This window comes from Diabrotica virgifera, chromosome 4 (genome assembly GCF_917563875.1).
Source record: "Diabrotica virgifera virgifera chromosome 4, PGI_DIABVI_V3a".
NCBI classification, from domain to species: Eukaryota; Metazoa; Arthropoda; class Insecta; order Coleoptera; family Chrysomelidae; genus Diabrotica; species Diabrotica virgifera.
In genome coordinates, this window is record NC_065446.1 from 163,790,685 (window position 1) to 163,811,925 (window position 21,241).

The following is a 21,241-nucleotide window of genomic DNA, read 5'->3' on the forward strand; positions in this document are numbered from 1 at the left end:
GCAATGGACAAGGCAATAAGTAAAGATAACAAAAAGAAAACTAAAGTCAACTTGGGTACATGGAATGTAAGAGGCACATACGAAACAGGAAAACTCAAAGAATTAATTAGAGAAATTAAAAGATATAATGTAGAAATAATAGCTTTACAAGAGACAAAACAATTGGAAACAGAAATAGTAGAAATAGAAGACGTGGTATTTTTTAAAAGCGGGGGAGAAACCAGAAGGTTAGGAACAGGTTTTATAATACAGCGAAAATGGAAGGAAAGAGTAATGGCATTCCAACCAATATCAGATAGACTATGCACAATAAGATTAAAAGGGGACAAACGAAACATAAGTATAATAAATGTACACGCACCGATTGAAGATGCCACCGAAGAAGAAAAAGATGAATTCTACGAGCAATTGGAAAGAGAATATGATAAATTACCAGGGTTTGACATCAAAATAATAATGGGAGACTGCAACGCCAAAGTAGGAAGAGAGAATATATACGAACACATAATAGGGAAATATAGTAAGCATGAGGTGTCGAACGATAATGGCCAAAGAATAATAGGCTTTGCAACAGAAAGGCAAATGGTGATACGAAGCACACAATTACGCCGAAAAGATATATATAAAGGAACGTGGATTTCCCCTGATAAGAAGACAGTAAATCAGATAGACCATATTTTAATAGAGAAGAAGCATGCAAACAATGTAATAAATGTAAAGAGCATGAGAGGAGCGGACTGTAACTCTGACCACTACCTGGTGAGAGCAGAATATAAAATCGAGCATAACATAAAGCGAAACAATAAAACAACAGAAAAAATTGGAAAACAATTTAACATAGGACTACTAAAAGATAACAACACACAGAAGAAGTATTAACAGGGAATAACCAACAGACTAATCAGGGAACAAGAAACGTCAAGCCCAGACAAACAATGGCAAAATATCAAAGAAGCAATCTTGGACACAAGTAAAGCAATCCTAGCGAAAACCAAAGGAAAACACAAAACAAAAGATTGGTATGATGAAGAATGCCAAGAAATAGCAGAAGCAATAAGAAAAGTAAGACTCAAAAATCTCACAAATGACGAAGAAAGCACTAGAGAAGAATACAGAGAATTGAGAAAAATCATGAAAAGAAAATGTAGAAGCAAAAAGAGAAAATACAACGAGAACAAACTGAAAGAAATAGAAGAAAAATTTCAAAAAAAAGAAATAAGATCATTCTACCAGGAAGCAAAAAAAATGGAAAGAGGATATCAAAAAAACAACCCATATATGAGAGATGATAAAGGGATGTTGCTAAATGAGCCTGAAAAAATAATGGAAAACTGGCAAAACTATTTCACAGAACTGCTAAATAAGAGCGAAGTACAAAAGGAAACAAACCATGAAATTGAAGATGATCAGATAGCAATAGAAATACCCACAGAACAAGAAATAAAGAACGAAATAAAGAGCTTGAAAAATAACAAAAGCCCAGGAATAACAGAAATATCGGCCGAAATGATAAAATCAGGAGGGAAAAGACTACAGAAAGAGATATATGATCTGATAAAAAGAATATGGGAAGTAGAAAAAATGCCAGAAGAGTGGACCATAGCAAGAATATGCCCTATACATAAAAAAGGTGATAGAATGCTATGCGAAAACTACAGAGGCATCGCACTATTAGAAATAGTTTACAAAATCTTGGCACAAAGTATAAGTAAAAGGCTAAGTCATTATTCGGAAAAAATACTGGGGGAATACCAGGCAGGTTTTAGAAACAACAGATCAACGACTGACCAAATATTTGCCTTAAAAGAAATACAGACTACCTGTTACGAACATAAAACAGTACTATATGCTTTGTTCATAGACTTTAAGCAGGCTTACGACACAGTAAATAGACAGCAGATGTACGAACTGATGAAAGAATTGGGGATACCAAGTAAAATTGTCAGGATGATAAAGATGACGATGGAAAACACAACAAACGAAATAGCTTGGAAAGGGTATACATCCAAAAAGATTGAAACCAAGGAAGGATTACGACAAGGAGACCCACTATCAACAATGGCATTCAATCTAACATTGGAAGGAATAATCAGGAAAAGCAGAATAAACATGCAAGAAACGATATTTAAAAACGGCCACCAATGCATAGCATTTGCAGATGATCTGACACTATTAGCAACAAGCAAAAAAGAACTACAAAAGTTAATGAAAAACATAATAACAGAAGCCAAAAAATTCGGACTTAAAATAAATGAAGAAAAGGCAAAGCATATGATAATGGGAGAGATCCAAAAAGAAAAAGAGAATAACATCATAGTACAAATAGATGGAGAAAAAACATACTCGTTTAAAAGAGCCAAAGAAATTATTTACCTGGGAGCCAAAATAGATGAAAATGGTCATGAAGAAGGGGAGATAAAGGCAAGAATAGCTAAAGGAAATAAAAAATATGGAGCATTACGCACATTATTGAAATCCAAATACGTATCAAGAAAAACAAAAATAAGAATTTATAAGACTGTTATCAGACCTACAGTAACATACGCAAGCGAAACATGGGTGCTCAAAAAGTCAGAAACAGACCTGTTAGAAAGATGGGAGAGAAAAATGCAAAGAGAAATATATGGAGGTGTGAAAATAGAAGGTCAGTGGAGAAGAAGAACCAATAAAGAATTGGAAGAACTATATCAAGAGCCAACGATTACGACGACGATCAAAGCACAGAGAATACGATACTTGGGGCACATAGAGAGAATGGGAAGTAAACGAATGCCAAAAATGGTACTTTCACGAAGACCAATACAAAAGAGGAGGAAAGGCAGGCCAAGGAAAAGATGGAAGGACAGTGTATATGAAGACTTGAAGAAAAGTAACATTGAGAGATGGAAAGAACTAGCATTGGACAGAAGGAGATGGAGAGAGGTTGTGAAGGAGTGTATAAAAAGACTGAAGTGTATTTAAATAAAATTTATAAGTTATGTAAGATATATTAAGTTATTTGCTATATTATTTATGTAATCAGAAATGTAAACATTTTAGCCCTAGGCCTACAAGGCCTGTTGCGCTTAATAAATAAAAAAATAACTTCAAAGGGCTATAACTTTTTTTGTAGGCATATTTGTACTAAGGTAAGTTAGGTTCAATCGAACTATTTTTGGTCTCAAAATATGTGGTTTAATTTATGACCTGTATTTTTGTTACACCCTGTATTGTATATTGTATATACAGTGAGCACGTAAAGGTTGGAATAAATTCATTATCTCAAGAACGGACGATCTTGGAAAAAATCCCGAAATAGGTCAATTTTTATTTTTGAACTACGACTTTTTGGCATATATATCATACTAGTGACGTCACCCATCTGTTCGTGATGACGTCATCGATGATTTTTTTAAATGAGAATAGGGGTCGTGTGATAGCTCATTTGAAAGGTAATTCAAGTCTTTATTCAGTAATATAAACATTAACATAATTATTTATACAGGGTGCCCAAAAAAATTTTTTTTGAATTAAATTTATTGACATAAAAAGAAGAAGGTGTGTAATTTATTTAATTCAAAATACATTTTATTGCTATCCGAAAACAGGAAAAAAATGTTTATTTGGCAAATAAGTATTGTTTTTTGTTTAAATTCAATATTAAAGCAGCCACCCACCAGCCTCAAGACAATTTGAACATTTAATTTAAGCGAAAAGCAATGATTACTTTTCAAATAAATATTTTTTTCTGTTTTTTGAGAGCCGTAAAATGTATTTTGAATTAAATAAATTACATACATTCTTCTTTTTATGTCAATAAAATTAATCCAAAAAAATTTTTTTTGGACACTCTGTATAAATAATTATGTTAATGTTTATATTACTGAATAGAGAATTGAATTACCTTTCAAATGAGCTATCACACGACCCCTATTCTCATTTAAAAAAATCATCGATGACGTCATCACGCCCAGATGGGTGACGCCACTAGTATGATATATATGCCAAAAAGTTGTAATTTAAAAATAAAAATTGACTTGTTTCGGGATTTTTTTTTCAAAATCGTCCATTCTCGAGAAAATGAATTTATTCCAATCTTTACGTGCTCACTGTATGTAATTAAAATTAAAAAAAATAGTGTTTATTCTCACATGTTGAGGCATTATAGCATTTAGAGTTCCACAATACGTTAGACCTTTTTACACTTACATAATTTAGAAGAGAATTTCTTATTGCAATAGCATTTTATAAAGCCCTGTCCTCCAAATTTAGAATCTTTTGTACTAATTTCTCTTTCTTATGATTTCTTAAAAAATAATGTTTATTGTTCCGTATTTCGTACCAACTCTATATTATAAACCGTCAATTGTTTTAGCTTTTATGATACCCAAAATATTTCGAGCATCTCCTTTGGCTATATCAAAGCCAGGGATATAGTGGAGTCAATGAAGGTTTTCACCTCCGATTTCGTTGAACCTTCATCGATTTTCATGAAAATTGGTACCTAAGTAGTTAGAAGATACTTCAAGGAACAAAGGTGACATGATGTTAACTTGCGCTTTTACCCTGGGGGTGGTTGCCACCTCCTTCTCGGGGGTGAAATTTTTTTATTAAAAATAATACCAGAAATCGGTAGAGGGGCAACTTCTAAGCAAAATTTGTTATATAAAGTTATTAACATAAATCAATACTTTTTGAGTCATTAAATATCAAAGATTTTATTTTTTCTTAAAAAATGCATGTTTTAAAGCTGTTTTTCACGTATTACTCAAAAACTATAAGCTTTTGTAAAAAAGCTATTATTACCAAAATTAAAGATAACAAAAAATTTAATACACTCCCTACTTAAAGAACTAAACTAATGTTATTTTAAAGTGAGTTATGGGTAATTGAATGTATATTTTTTTCGACGAGTACTAAAATCTAAGTATTCAAGCTTACATAACGGGAAAACGATGCATTTTATAGAATATACTTGTTAAGCACTTGTCAAAGTACTTCGGAATACCTATCAAATGAGCTTCAGTAGAAGTTAATAGCATCAAAATTAAGCAAGTTATGATGAAAATAAGAGAACCCTTTCGATTTTTTTAGGAAAAAGTTAAAAACTAAACATACGCCATTTCCGCAAAAATTAAAATTTATAGTAATCCTCACAAGAATTTCTTTATGTTATGATAGTTAATTATTTCAACAAATTTGACCGGTTTAGAATGCATATTTTTGAAAAAAAGGTATAATTTAAAAAAATCAGAATTTTTAGAATTATCGTACTTTTCATTTTCTTTTGATAATAACTCCAAAAATACTCAATATACGTAAAAAATGATAAATAACTAAATTTTAGTTTTTTCTGTAACAAATACTTTACCCATTTTACTATTTTCGTAGAGTAAAAAATAACCGAGATAGAAACGTTTAAAATTTCAATTTTGCTGCGAGAACCATGTAACCGGGGCCATTTAACCTTTTATTTTTAAAAAAGTAAGAGGTATAAATGACTATTTTGACGTTTTTTAATAGCTCTTGGAATAAAATTTTAACCAGTTATTAGATGAACTTGCTACTTTAAAATTTAACGGAGTTATTTACAAAAAAACAATAACATTTTTTAGAAAATTTTTTAAAAGATACATTTTGAAACATTTTTGGTGCATAAAATTTAATGCTATCAACTTGTTCGAGCACTTATTTGATAGATATTTCAATGAGCTTTGACAAATGTTTAATAAGTTTATGTTATAAAATGCATCATTTTCCCGGTATTTAAGCTTGAATACTTAGATTTGGGTATTCGACGAAAGAAATATACATTCAATTACCTATAACTCACTTTCAGTTAACATTGAAAGGTTTTTCTAGTAAGGAATTTATTTGATTTTTTATTAGCCTCAATTTTGACAATAATAACTTTTTTGTAAACACTTATAGTTTTTGAGTTATTTATGAAAAATCGGTTAAAAACATGCATTTTTCTCACGAAAAATTAAAACCTTTGATCTTTAATAACTCAAAAAGTTTTGATTTATTTTAATAACGTTATATAACAAATTTTGCTTATAATTTGTCGCTCTATCGAATTGTGGGGTTATTTTTTATAAAATAATTTTCACCCCCGAGGAGGGGTGGCATCCACCCCCAGGGTAAAAGCGCAAGTTGGCACCATGTCACCTTTGTTCCTTGAGATATCCTCTAACCACTCACCAATTTTCGTGCAAATCGATAGAGGTTCAACGAAATCGGAGGTAATAGCTCATATTTACCTTCAGTGACTGCACTAATAGGTATTGTTACACAGGCAGAAAAGATTAAAATAAATATAGGAAAGGCGATTGAAGCTCTTCATGTCCAGGCTAATGCTATGAAACAATTAAGTGAAAAAAAATTTCCTCCAATTTCGATCGGAAAAACTGTAACAATACCTATCCCCAGCTTTGATAGAGCCAAAGGAGATGCTCAAAATATTTTGAGTATCACACAAGATAAAACAATTGACGGTTTATATACAGTTGGTTCGAAATAGGGAACAATAAACAAACTTGTTTCAAGAAATCAAATGCAAAAAGAGAATGCAAAGAGAATTTTCTTGTCTCTAAGAGAAATTAGTACAAAAGATTCTAAATTTGGAGGACAAGGCTTTATAAAATGCTACTGCAATAAGAAATGCTCTTCAAAAGTGTAAAAAGTCTAACGTATTGTGCAACTTTAAATCCCATAATGCCTCAACATGTGAGAATAAACACTATTTTTTTTTATTTTAATTGCGATAATATAAAAATAATAAACATTAAAATTAAAAAATGACGTTTAATTAAACCGAATCTAACAAATTACGACATTTTAATAGCTGATCGGGGTTTGACTAGTCAAACTCATATTTTATTATTATGAAATAAATATAAGCAATTAAAAACTCTTCTTCTTCTTTGGGTGCCGTCTTCTCAGCGAAGGTTGGCGAGGTTTTCTTATTAGACTTTGAAAGTTTAATCCTGTCCATTCTTTGATGTTGCGCAGTCAGGTCATTTGTCGTCTACCCGGGCCGCGTCTTCCTTATATTTTCCATTACATAATAATTTGAAGGAAGTTATACGTGTTGTGTCTAAATATGTGTCCAAGATAATATGTATTACGTTTCTTGACAATTTCTGTGAGTTCACGTCCTCTATTCATACGCCTTAAAACTTCTTCATTTCTAACGCGGTCGGTCCATGGAATTTTCAGCATACGACGAAATGCCCACATCGGTTGTGACGTCAAACAGTTCGTTGGTCATCCCTATAAACGGGCGAAAGCGATAAGTATTGCAACGCTGCAACGGTACATTATGGATAATATAATATGTGATAAAATCATAAGGAATCCTAAAATCATAAGAATTAAAAACATAAGGTTCTTTGTAATACTATAGTAAATACCTATTACATTGTATATTGCATTAATATAATATATTATATTATTATACAGTGCACTGGGATAAGTGTTACCCCCCTTATTAACTTATTTATTTTTAGCACATAAGCACAACGCTCAGACAGGTTGATTTTTAAAATAATTATAGTATATTATAGCATCAATGTTTCGAACTTTACGCGATCCCTCTTCAGGCTACAGGCATAACTTTGATTTTTTTAAATGGAAAAGTACATCATGTGACACCTCATTTAAAAGCTTTTGAAATACTGATTACAATGAATTATTTTTAAATGCATTCAGTTTTTTCGAATCCTGAGAAAACTAATAAGTATTTTTGAAAAATTTAAACGCAGAATGAAATATTACAGTATTATCGATGATGGAAAGGCTTAATTCGGCAACTAAGATCAGACAACGTCGCAAGGAAAACAAAATGCCAAATATACAAAACCCTAATAAGACCGGTACTCACATACGGCTTAGAAACCTGGACACTCACTAAAAGAGACGAAACATTGCTAGCCACCTTTGAAAGAAAAATCTTGCGACACATATATAAGGGCACAAAAGAAAATGGAATTTGGCGAAGAAGGTACAACTATACGAAATATACCAGGATCCAGATATCATAACATTCATTAAAATAGGACGGCTGCGTTGGATGGGACATGTAGAAAGAATGGAAGAAGGCGAAATACCAAACAAAATATTCAAACAGATGCCAGTAGGAAAAAGAACAAGAGGAAGACCGAAGCTGAGATATTTAGAACAAATAGAAAATGATATAAAAATCTTAAAAATAAAAAAATGGAGAAAAAAAGCACGAAACAGATCAGAGTGGAGAAGAATCCTGGAACAGGCCAAGACCCAGAAAGGGCTGTCGAGCCAATGATGATGATGATCGATGATGGAAACTCCCTGAGAACTTCTATAATGTTTATTTTAATAAGTCGGAGGGGTGAAAAAAAAGAGAAAATTTAGTCTGATTTTCAATTTCAAATATATCATTCAAAAACAACTTTTTGTTTATTCTAAGTGACTCTTTGCCTTTGGTAATAATGTAGTCTTTTAAAAAAATAAATGCGTTGTGACTTGGTATGCTGGAGTTTCTCCCAGAAATTTTCGTACGTATCTGGCCGTCGCAAGTAGTACAGCTTTCTGCATGGTCTTATAAAGGTGGTACTTCCATTGTTATTACTTCCATTACTTCCATATTTAGTGGATGTCAAGCCCAAGAGACCATCCAACATATTACAGGGGGCAGCCAGGCATTTGCTGCAACTGAATACAAGGAACGGCATTACTTCCATATTTAGCCATACGGCTCACACTCCCTCTAAGGGGAAAATTGACTCATCCCAGATACCTACGGTATCAAAAGGATTGAGCTCTGGTGGGACTCTTTCCGTGTTATCGAGCCCTAGGTGACTTGGTATGCAGGTGTATCTCCCAAAAATTTTCGTACACATAATTACTTCCATTATTATATTTAGCCATACGGCTCACACTCCCTCTAAGGGGAAAATTGACTCATCCCAGATACCTACGGTATTAAAAGGATTGAGCTCTGGTGGGACTTTTTCCGTGTTATCGAGCCTAGGTGACTTGGTATGCAGTTGTATCTCCCAAAAATTTTCGTACACATCTGGCCGTTGCGAGTAGTAGAGCTTTCTGCATGGTCTTGTACAGATGTTTATTTAGACCCAGCTTTTTTATGTTTTCGATAAGGTTCTTCGGAATGACTCCAGTAGTAGACATAATAATAGGTATCGTCTGGTTACTTCCATATTTAGCCATACGGCTCACACTCCCTCTAAGGGGAAAATTGACTCATCCCAGATACCTACGGTATCAAAAGGATTGAGCTCTGGTGGGACTCTTTCCGTGTTATCGAGCCCTAGGTGACTTGGAATGCAGGTGTATCTCCCAGAAATTTTCGTACGCATCTGGCCGTCCGTCGCAAGTAGTACAGCTTTCTGCATGGTCTTATGAAGGTGTTCATTTAGACCCAGCTTTTTTATGCTTTCGAGGAGGGTCTTCGGAATGACTCCAGTAGTAGACATAATAATAGGTATCGTCTGGGTACTTTGCATTCTCCATTGCCTTCGTATTTGAATTTCCAGATCTCTGTACTTGGCGATCTTTTCAGTAAATTTACTACGTAGATTATTGTTGTTAGGTATCGCCACATCAATTAGTGTTGTTTGTCTTGTTAATTTATTAACTAGTACGAGATCTGGTCTATTATGCGCCACTGTTTGGTCTGTGAGCACAGTGCGGTCCCAGTATAGCTTGTAGTTGCCATCCTCAAGCATACTCTCAGGGACGTATTGATAATACGGGAGATGGTCCGTTTGGAGAAGTCCCAGCTTGATAGCTATCTCTTGATGAAGGATTTTTCCCACTGCATCATGCCGTTCCTTGTATTCAGTTGCAGCAAATGCCTGGCAGCCCCCTGTAAGATGTTGGATGGTTTCTTGGGCTTGACATCCATATCGGCATCTGTCGTTTTGAACCTGAGGGTCTTTGATGATATATTTCAGGTAATTTCTGGTTGGTATAACCTGATCCTGAATGGCCAGTAATGAACCCTTCGTTTCAGGGAACATCTTTCCTGATGTCAACCAATAGTTCGACGCTGTATTGTCGACATAGTCTTGGCTGACCTCATTGGGATGTCGCCCGTGCAGAGGTTTACCCATCTAGGTGCGCATTTTTTCGTCTTTAGTGAGGTGGTTTATGCGCATTTCTGGTTCCCTCAGTTTGATCGGTGTTGTGTCATCTACTGCGCAGATAGCGCGATGTAGAGTAGATCTCTCAGCTTGCATCTGAAAATTAGTTCTTAAATTAGCAATTTGTTTATCTAATTGCTCACCTATATCCATAAGTCCTCTTCCTCCTAGACTCCGTGGTAATGTCGTTCTTTCTACTGTACTTTTAGGATGGTGTTTTTGTGCCTTTGTGAGGTGTGTTCGTACTTTTCGCTGAAGATTTTCTATATCTGTTTTTGTCCACTTAACAATACCAAATGAATAGCTAAGTGCGGAACAAGCGTAGGTGTTTAGTGCCTTAAACAAATTTTTACTGTTAAGCTGTGAACGAAGCAGCTGTTTTATCCTTCGTATAAACTCAGTAGTTATTTCAGTTTTCATTTGCTTATGGTCAATCTGCTTTACTCCAAGATATTTGTATATATCGTTTTCACCCATGGCCTCGATGTTCTGGCCATTTTGCATATCGAATCCACCGGGCTGTACCTTTCCTCTGACTATATTCAAAACACGGCACTTGTCTAGGCCGAACTGCATATTAATATCATTAGAGAATGTTTCAACTGTTTTTAGCATCTGTTCTAGATTGTCTCGAGTAGAAGCCATTAATTTCAAATCATCCATATACAACAGATGATTAAGCTTCGCTACTACAGTATTGTGGTTTTTAATGCTAAAACCTGAGTCAGTGGAGTTTAATAGCTGTGATAGAGGGTTCATAGCCAAACAGAACCACAATGGACTCAGCGAGTCTCCTTGAAACAGGCCCCGGTTGATTGCGATATTTTCCGTTTCGATATTGTTTTCACCAGGTATTTGGAGGTGAATTTTAGTCTTCCAACTTGTCATTATATGCCTTAAAAAAGTCACTATGTTATCATCGACTTTGTATATTCTTAATATATCTATAAGCCATTCATGCGGCACTGAATCAAAGGCCTTTTTGTAGTCAATTAAGGCAGTAAAGAGGTTCCTTTTTTTGGTGAATGCCTGGTTAGAAATCACTGAGTCGATGATAAGTTGTTCTTTACAACCCATAGAACCCTTAGCGCATCCTTTCTGTTGAGGCTCTATGATATTGTTTAGAGCACAGTGTTGGTAGATACGCCGGGTTATGCAGGATGTGACCAATTTATACAAAGTTGGAAGACAAGTAATTGGGCGGTACTTGGCTGGATCTTGGGTGTTATTTTGATCCTTCGGTATTAAATAAGTGGTTCCCTGAGTTAGAAATGATGGTATTTCCTGCGGGTTAGAAATAACATGATTAATTAATGTTGATAAGCACTCATGAATGCTCCAAAACCTCTTAAGCCAGAAGTTCTGAACTCCGTCTGGTCCAGGAGATTTCCAGTTATGAAGCTCTTTGATGATATTTGAGACCTCTTCAGTAGTGAATTGTTCGTAGTTAGCTGTGACGTAGTTGTGACAGTTGTGCGTCGTATCTTCTATCCAGCCAGCATTGTTGTTAAGAGCAGCTGGTGTGGAAAGTTGATTTCCCCAAAACTCATGAATCTCTTCTTGGCTTGGATAAGACTTGTCGGCACTTTCTACGGTGGAGTTGAGTTTTCGGTAGAACGCCTTCTCAGAGTTCTCAAAAAGCGCATTGTCACATTTTCGGTTGTTACTAACTTTATACCTTCTTATTCGTCCTGAATAGACGGAGAGTTTTTGTTTTAATGTATCCAGACACTGTTGGGCTGTGTAATTTTCTGGATCGTATCTTGAGTGTCTTACAGTGCTCCGCATTATTTCTTCAGCTCTCTCAATGACTTTTCTACTTGTTACACCTCTTATATATTCTGTAACTTGACCAATATCCCTACGCAGTAATTCAATTTTTCCGAGAAGTCTTTTTTCCCAGGGTGCAATTCTGTTACCAGTCCTTCCGTTATTAGTACCCCGTCGTGTTCTGATCTTAACGCCCATTACATTAGCAATTGCTGTTGCTGCACAGTAGATTAGCATATGCAGATACTCCAATGTGTGGGCTTCTACGACATAATTGGGTAGGACTTCAGTGTTCACAATTTGTAACAGCGCACCTAGTTTCTTACAAGAGTTTATTCGTGGTAGCGGTGGTCTGCTAAGTGGATTTGTTCCATTAAAATCTTGTACGGCACGAGCCATTTCGTTTGCTAGACTATCGCGCAACTCGTTGTTTTCCTGCTGTGTATTGTCAGGTTGAGTTTCTGGTATGAGAATCTCAGGAATCTGCTCATCAAGGATTTCATTAGGGACTTGATCTAAAACTAGCCCTTGGTTGTTAATCTCCCGTTCGACTTCGCTTTTGATCGTATTGCGTCTAGCCTCTGGGATAAGGTTGTTTCTTATGATTACCCGGTATTGATCTGATACTCTTTGCTCCGATACTTGAATATCTGGGTACTCCCTGCAAAATTCGGCATACAGCTGTTGTCTGTAACCGATCGTTTCTTGACCGAGTTTTGTCACCTTATAGTAGAAGCGCAAAATGCTTTCGTTAATGGATACAGTCCATTTCATGCACTGCCTCGGCCGTCCCGCCTGAGTGAGCGCCGGCTGATGTTCCAGCGCAGCACCTTCAGCGGGTGGAGCTCTTGCTGTTGTTTGGCTCGCTTCTGGTTGTTGTTGGGCTGTAGCTGATTGTATGACAGGGGCCCGCCTCCTCAACACCCTGCCACCGACGTCCCGCATGCTGTCACGTCCAGCGCCGGCTCCAGACGTGCCCTGGCGATCCCCAGGCAGCGATCCTAAACATAAATCAATATTCTCCATATTAATGGGTGTGCATTTTATACCTACTGCCAGGTGTCAGTTTTTGTTCCACGGCAAGTATCCCTGCTACCCTCTAGGTATTGGCGCTACGAATACCCAGAAAGCATCCCCCATTCGCAGGGGGCCGCACCTGATAGAAGAACTGACAAAAAACTCCCACAGGAATTTCTTCCATTATTATTATCAATATTATTAAAGCACAGGTAAAAAGAAATATACATACACGAACGAAATCTAACCTTCAAAACACAATGTTTTTAAATACAAACAGCTGATTTTCTTCCAGTGTTCACAGTTCGTTGTTCTCTTGTCCTGGAACGAGCAGCGTGACGTCACACAGCGTGCTGGGCTTTTCGTGTTGGATAGCTGGTGATCACAACTTTAAATGTTCATTGTAAATTAAATATTGTGGTTTGAAGGTTGATATTTGGTATGCGTTGTTTTTATATGTAGACAAATACAATAAATAAATAAATAAATAAAAAAATGTCAAGTTCCCTATTGTGGCTTATTTCCCATTTAGAATAGTTGATTACAAAAATGCCACAACGAAATAGCTTCAGAACAACATTAACATTTTTTTATTTCTGTCTCAAGTGTAACATTTTCATATGATTATTTTAGCAACACTCAATATCAGGAAGTAGAAACAGATGATATCTTCTACGAAGGACTTGAAGAAGATGAAAATTCCATAGAATACGTAATAGAAGAAGCTGTAGAATATCAAGAAACTGATGAAAACATTGAATACACCCAGCTTACTACTTTACAGGAGGAATACGAATTCCACGATGGTGTCGAAGAAGAGACCATTGACGATACAGACATACAAGAAGTCTACGGCGAGGAAGAAACTGAAGAGGAAGAACAAATGGAAGAAGGAAATGATAACGAGATAATGAATATAAACGGTGTGCCTCTGCAAGTACGAAACACAACAGAAGGAGACTATAATATCGACGAAAACATTAAATTGGAATGTCCGATGGAATGTGATATGTGCAATAAGTCCTTCCGGACGTCTGCTGTAAGTAATGGTTTTTGCCTATTAATAGTAAAAATAGTTTTCAAAAAATTTTTTTTTGCAGATCTAATTTTTTTTTGTTTATATATCCTTCTCTAATTACTTAATTACTTTCTGATATATTCGAGGAAATCTTTTATAATGAACTAGGAAGAAAATCACAAAAAGTACAAAACAAAGATATTTTATTAAATCGAATGTTCAAATTTACCATTAACTATAATATAGTGACATATTATGACAGTGGTCAATTCGATGTTCTATTCCATCGGTGACATTCTGAATGATATTTGGAGTCACGGTTCTTAGACATTTACTACGGTTGCCTACTCCGACTATAGGGCTTTTCATTCACAGTCATTTGTTTCGAGCTTCTGTCATGTGTCACATAATATTAATATATCTACGTCATACGTTATTGGTATATACCACGACACAAACCAAAGGCGTATGACGTAGATATATTAATATTATGTGACACATGACAGAAGCTCGAAACAAATGACAATCGATGAAAAGTCCTATTGTGGGGAGACTTAAATGTTTGAATTACGTCACAAACGTACATAAGCCCATTTTTAAAGGACCCCGCAACAGCAACACTCCTTATGGAAAAGTGGTCCCGGTCAAATTTAACGAAAGTTTGGTCAATGATACTTCTCGATGTGTAGATTAAAAAAGTCCATGGGACCTGGGTCTGAATAACTACTATTCTCGAGCTACAGTCTTCTGAAGTTATTGGATTCGAGTGTTCGGTTTACGTTAAGTGCACTAATTCACGGTCAAGTGAACGAAAATATTTAATATTGGAAGAAGAAAGACTCATTTTCTTCATGCATACTTGCGTGTTGTATATGAATTCGTGGTCAAAAATAGATGCAAGTATGCATGATGAAAATGAGTCTCTCTGAAACAAATAAGAAAACTTCTGTTGGAGTGAAAGTAAAGAGAAAGATATACTCCAACAGAAGTAAGGAAAAAAGGAAGTAACTAGTGGGACAAAATGGGACATAAATGAATATAGTGGAAGAAAGGGGAAGTAAAAGAAGTGGAAGAGAAGGGGATATTAAAAGGGATAGACGTAGAAGTGGGAAGCGACAGAGGCAAACTAAATAGAATTGGCTAGCAAGAGATGCAAGAGAACAACTTGACACTCAAGGATGGATACGGCTCGTTTGCATGCCTGTCGAAGAACAGTAGCTCAAAGTAGATGCTGATGACTAAAAGGTGAAATAATAAGATAAGAATAATGTACTGAAAATGAATGAAGATGAATAATTGCTAAAGACGAACAAAATAAATAAAACTAACAAATCATGGGCGCCAAGAAAATGATCTTTGATCACTCTCCCAGGTATCTTATACTGCTGTCAAATATTAAATACACTATATCAATAAATGTGAACATAAAGGAATAATAAAAATAAATGATATACAAAATAAATAAATATTTATTAAAAATAATTACCTATAGTCCAGAAAGCCACTGCGCATCCGCTAGGAAAAATATTCTAATTCGGATTTTTTGCACAATCTTATTCAAAAAGGACTCCTTTTAACAAATTTGCATGTTGCCAGGACCAAAAGGTGGTCAAAAATTTTTTAAACGTTTTTTTTTGTTTTTTTCCTAAAATTATTTTTTTTGCATGGAACAAAGTTTTTTTAGATTTTTTGGATCATTCCAAACAGAAAAGGTCTTTAGTGACTTTTCTCTAAAAATGATAGATTTTGACATATAAGCGATTAAAAATTGAAAAATTGCGAAATCGGCCATTTTTAACCCTCAAAAACTATGTGAAAAACTGAAAATTTGAATGTTGCCAAGGTAGGTAGATATATTCTTTAAACATCGATTGATGAAATCCCGAAGAGTTTTTTGCAATATAGTATTCAAAACTCCTTTGTTTTTAATTTTTAATCACGCGTGCGCTACACTATTTTCCACCGTTGCATGTGTATACAGTATGGTGCAAATGAAAGGAATAAATTCGTTATTTCGTAAACCGGCTACTTTAAGAAAAAAACCCGAAACAGGTCGATTTTTACTTTTAAGTTATGATATTGTGGTATGTATGGTATACTAGTGACGTCATCCGTCTGGGCGTGGTGACGTAATCGATTATTTTTTTAAATGAGAATAGGGGTCGTGTGGTAGCTCATTTGAAAGGTTCTTCAATTCTCTATTCAGTAATATAAACATTTACATAATTATTTATAAAGGGTGCCCAAAAAATTTTTATTAAATTAAATTATTTGACAAGAAAAGAAGTAGAAGGACACCCTGTACAAATAATTATATAAATGTTTATATTACTGAATAGAGAATTAAAGAACCTTTCAAATGAGCTAGCACACGACCCCTATTCTCATTTAAAAAAATCATCGATTACGTCATCACGCCCAGATGGATGACGTCACTAGTATACCATATATGCCATAATATCATAACTTAAAAATACAAATCGACCTGTTTCGGGATTTTTCTTTAAATTTGCCGGTTTACGAAATAACGAATTTATTCCTTTCATTTGCACCATACTGTCGGTGGAAAATAGTGGCGCGCACGCTTGATTATCAATTAAAAAACAAAGGAGTTTTGAATATTGTATTGCAAAAAACTCTTCGGGATTTCATGAATCGATGTTTAAAGAATATCTACTTACCTTGGCAACATTCAAATTTTAAGTTTTTCACATAGTTTTTGAGGGTTAAAAATGGCCGATTTCGCAATTTTTCAATTTTTAATCGCTTATATGTCAAAAACTATCATTTTTAGAGAAAAGTCACTAAATACCTTTTCTGTTTGGAATGATCCAAAAAACCTAAAAAAACTTTTTTCCGTGCAAAAAAAATAATTTTAGGAAAAAACAAAAAAAAACGTTTAAAAAATTTTTGACCACCTTTTGGTCCTGGCAACATTCAAATTTGTTAAAAGGAGTCCTTTTTGAGTAAGATTGTGCAAAAAATCCGAATTAGAATATTTTTCCTAGCGAATGCGCAGTCGCTTTCTGGACTACTAGTTTTTTGACAATCTCTGAGTTAGACAGAGCACAATGTTACCTGTTATCTAAGATATATCTAAGATAACAACAATAATGTTACCTGTTACAAAATTTAATAAGTACCTCTTACTTACATATAGGGTACAACTCACATGAGTCCTCTTTACCAAATGGTTATAGTACGCTTGCTACGTACAACTAAATTAAAACCCGAAAAATATTGAAAATATATAAATAAATAGGCACAAGCCTGCCTAAGAGAAAATACGATAATGAATTAAGCAAAATTAATGAATAAAAGTTATAAGGAATGAAGTTAAGATAAATACCGAAATGACTAATCAACCGAACAAATGAAGTAAAGCGAAAAGAACTGGAAAATATCTGGGAAACAAGCTACTAATATTACCAAATAAATATCAAACTAATAAAGTATAAAAACGTAATTTTCTAGGCTTATTCCTGTGCACAAGAACTTACCGTAGATATCAACAGTTGGGAACCTACTAACCTTATATGTACCTATATTAAACAGCAAATAAATTCAAGCTAAATCCTGAGAAAAATAATTAATAAACGTAATACATTAACCAAATGTCTGTGATATGAAACACCATATTATACAAATAGTTATTATCACAAACATTCATTGTTCCCAAACAATCCCAACTGACTTCTCAAAAGGTTGCTACAGCATATCGGAAAATGAGCACCTTGGTGGTGCAAAAACTGAACCTCCTGTAAGTCCAGGTGTAAAAAAATGAAAATTAAGCTGAAACGCTCCAGCTTGCTCCCAGGTTGACTGACTGGAGCCGGAATAGGTTCCTCTCAGGTGGATGAGAGTCTATGACTTCCCATGTTGTAGTGTATTATTTCCCCAAAAGGCTAAAAGAAATATTTCCCAGTCTTAGTTTCAATGTAAAAGTCTAGGAAAAAGTCAAAGGAGAAAAAAGAGAAACTAAGAAGTGGTTTTTAGTATAGATTGTAATGTAAAAAAGGCCATTAACATACAAGAAAAACATTCATTATTGGATAGTACATGACCAAAATTTGACCTTCAGAGGGAAATATGTGACAATTTCAAATTACAGTAAAGAATAAATATGATTTCTTTAAAATAATTATAGGATACTCATTAGATGTTGCAATAAAATATACAGATATCAAAGATACCTACAGATAAATAGCTTAAAAGTTAAGGTTAGGATTTTCTCTGAATAAGTATTACTTAAAGATATTGAAATAATTAAAAGATACCTACTAAATTCACTGAATAAATTTACTAGGAAAATTGAATTGGAAGAAATATTTTATAAAATGTAAAAATAATGTAACATACAATGTCATTAACCTCGTGATGTCAAAAAAAATATGTATCTATTTACCGGATCTCTCAGTTCTTCATTACTGTTTTCCTCTATAAAACACTGGGTGGATTCTGGGAAAACACTGTGAACACCATGTACATCCTAGGGAACTTTATTTCCCAATGAAGGCTTAGTACTTAAGAGAAAGATTCCGCCATTTGGGTACTGTGACCGACCTATTCCGGGCTCACAAATCAAGTGGTCAGTGAACTTGATGTCTCCCACTAGGAAATGTCAAATTTATCTCAGAACGCGAAAGAATGTTGACCACCAGAGAGCCGCTGCCAATCCAACAAATCCAAAAGATAGTTCTAAATTGGTTTAATGGTGACGTATTGAAAATAAATAATTTTCTTAAAATATAAGAGAAAATAATATTTCTAAATGGAGAATTAGAGAAATTTAATTAAGCGGTCAAGAGAAAATAAATTTTAAATATAATAAAAGAGCTAAAAATGATATTATAACGGGTGGACCGTTACATATCTTCTTCCAGCAATAAATATTTTCGTTCACTTGACCGTGAATTAGTGCACTTAACGTAAACCGAGCACTCGAATCCAATAACTTCAGAAGGCTATATCTCGAGAATAGTAGTTATTCAGGCCCAGGTCCCATGGACTTTTTTAATCTACACATCGAGCAGTGTCATTGACCAAACTTTCGTTAAATTTGACCGGGACCACTTTTCCCGTAAGGAGTGTTGCGGGGTCCTTTGCTGCGTTAATGATCTTCGATCTTTGAATGTGTATGTATGTGTATTATTATTTGTGTTAAGATCGTGACGGCCGGTCAGGGTCGGCAATGCCGACTAGTGTTGCCCAAAATCGGTCTTGGTCTTGTTCTTGCGTTTTCGCAAGACCAAGACCGCCTAATTTTAGCAAGACCAAGACCAGGACTTACTGTGCAATACTTAAGCAAGAACAAGACTTAGGGCCGGTTGTTCGAACGCTAATCAACAATGATCATTATTAAATATTTAATTACTATCACCAAAATTGTCAATGTCAACTTTGTTTGGGTTGCTGAAAACATAATTAATTACAATTATGAGATTTATTATTAATTATGTTAATAATTATTGTTATATTAATTGATTATAGTCTCAGAATTGTAATTAATTATGTTTTAACAATTGACATTGACAGTAATTAATTATTTGATAATGATCATTGTTGATTAGCGTTCGAACAACCGGCTCTTGGCCTGCGAGACTCTTGCGTCTTGCAGTTAGAACTGAGGGTCGTTTTAGAGAGTATATTAGTTCGGCTGTATTCTTAGATACTTTATGAGAAACAAAAAAAATTTGTAACAAAAATTTTGAAAATTGGACTTACGCTCACTACGAACAATACCATAAACATACATAGCGAGTCAAAATATCCATTTAAAGAACACTTGACACATTTGACACGTACTCAGGTCATTATTACAATGTAAAAATAAAATATTTTGTACATTCCTTCCCAGCAGACGACTTCTCTGAAATTAGTTGTCGGGGTTATGAGAATAGTCGCCTTCTAATCATAACATAACATTCTTGCTTTGCGACGCCGCCGATAGTAATATCAAATATCGTATCCAAACTTCTTAAAAATATGTCACCTTGCTGATAAAAAATATATGTAAGCTAATAAGTAATTAATTTTTTTCATTATTAGTTTTCTAGGAATTTAAACACCACAAATGTAATCTTATCGGTATATAGAATAGTAAGACTTATGTATTGTTTTTGCTGAATGTGCTATGCCCTATGCTATGAGATCACTGGGTTACACAAAATTTGCCGAAACAGCGCGGCTAATATTTAAAAGTATGATAACGAGACAAAAGAACAATGTAAATAAAATACCGAAATTAACGATATACACTTCTCCAAAAAATTTCCTCACCACTTTAAAACTGGTCATTGTTAATGTCTTGAATTTCCTAAGCCTGTTGTCCGATTTAAGTGATTTTTTTAATACGTTGTCTTATTTTTATAAATATCGCTGTAATATTATTGTTGCTAGACAGGTCAATTATTGTCATTGTACACCGGGTGTACCAATAAAAGTGTGTTTTTTCACAGAGCTAGCATCACTCTGTGGAATATTCTAGCATTTATAAAATACTGAAATTACAACGATAACCTCATATTTTCTTAACATTATGTTTTTTATTCATTCGTTTATATTGGATAATAAAATACATAAGTTTCTAATAAACTTTAGTTAGTTAGAACATAGGCACTGATCACTTAGATCATGGGTTCAAACTCCACCCGGTATCAGTTGTCTAGATCAGTAATTCTCAATCTTTTTGAGTCATGAACCACAAAATAATTTTTATTATTTTTGTTACCACCTAACTGAAATATGTATCTATCTAGGTAATCTAATTAAGTATAATAATAATTGTGGTGTTGATTTTAGCTGTTTTTGCTTTTTGTGTACCACCGCAAATAATGATATGTACCACCAGTGGTACATGCACCCCAGATTGAGAACCGCTGGTCTAGATATTTATTAATTTGGCTGGTCTTTACTATGGCTATGATATTCTAGCTTAAAATGTACATCTCTGTCACGTTGTTCAAAGATATGCAATAGGCTAATAGGCAACTGCGAGACTTGCAAGACTCTTGCTGCAAGACCAAGACCGAGGGCGCAATACCAAGACCAAGACCAGGTGTATTGGCGCAAGACCAAGACTGTCTAAGTCTCGTCTTGGTCTTGCATTTGGGCAACACTAGTGCCGACCCACACATTTATAGATATAGATTTTTTTAATATTCAATTTAATAAGAGTTTATATCATTTTTTGTATCTGTGAAATAAAAAAAATCTGTCAGATAATACAGACTAAATTTTATTCATAGTTTTTAAAAGGATTCGACCAATCCGAGCGTTAAGTGATCCCTGCGCATAAGAGACTTTAAAAAAT

The 21,241-nt window shown here is 34.5% G+C and overlaps 1 protein-coding gene across 1 annotated transcript in view; it reads left to right on the forward strand.

The window, feature by feature from the left end:
* LOC114335320 (zinc finger protein 260) overlaps nucleotides 1-21,241 on the forward strand; it is a 115,790-nt gene that overhangs the window by 42,838 nt on the left and 51,711 nt on the right. The window contains exon 3 of the mRNA XM_028285541.2: nucleotides 13,545-13,950. Within this exon, the coding sequence (XP_028141342.1) occupies nucleotides 13,545-13,950 (406 nt within the window). The remainder of the gene's footprint in view (nucleotides 1-13,544; nucleotides 13,951-21,241) is intronic.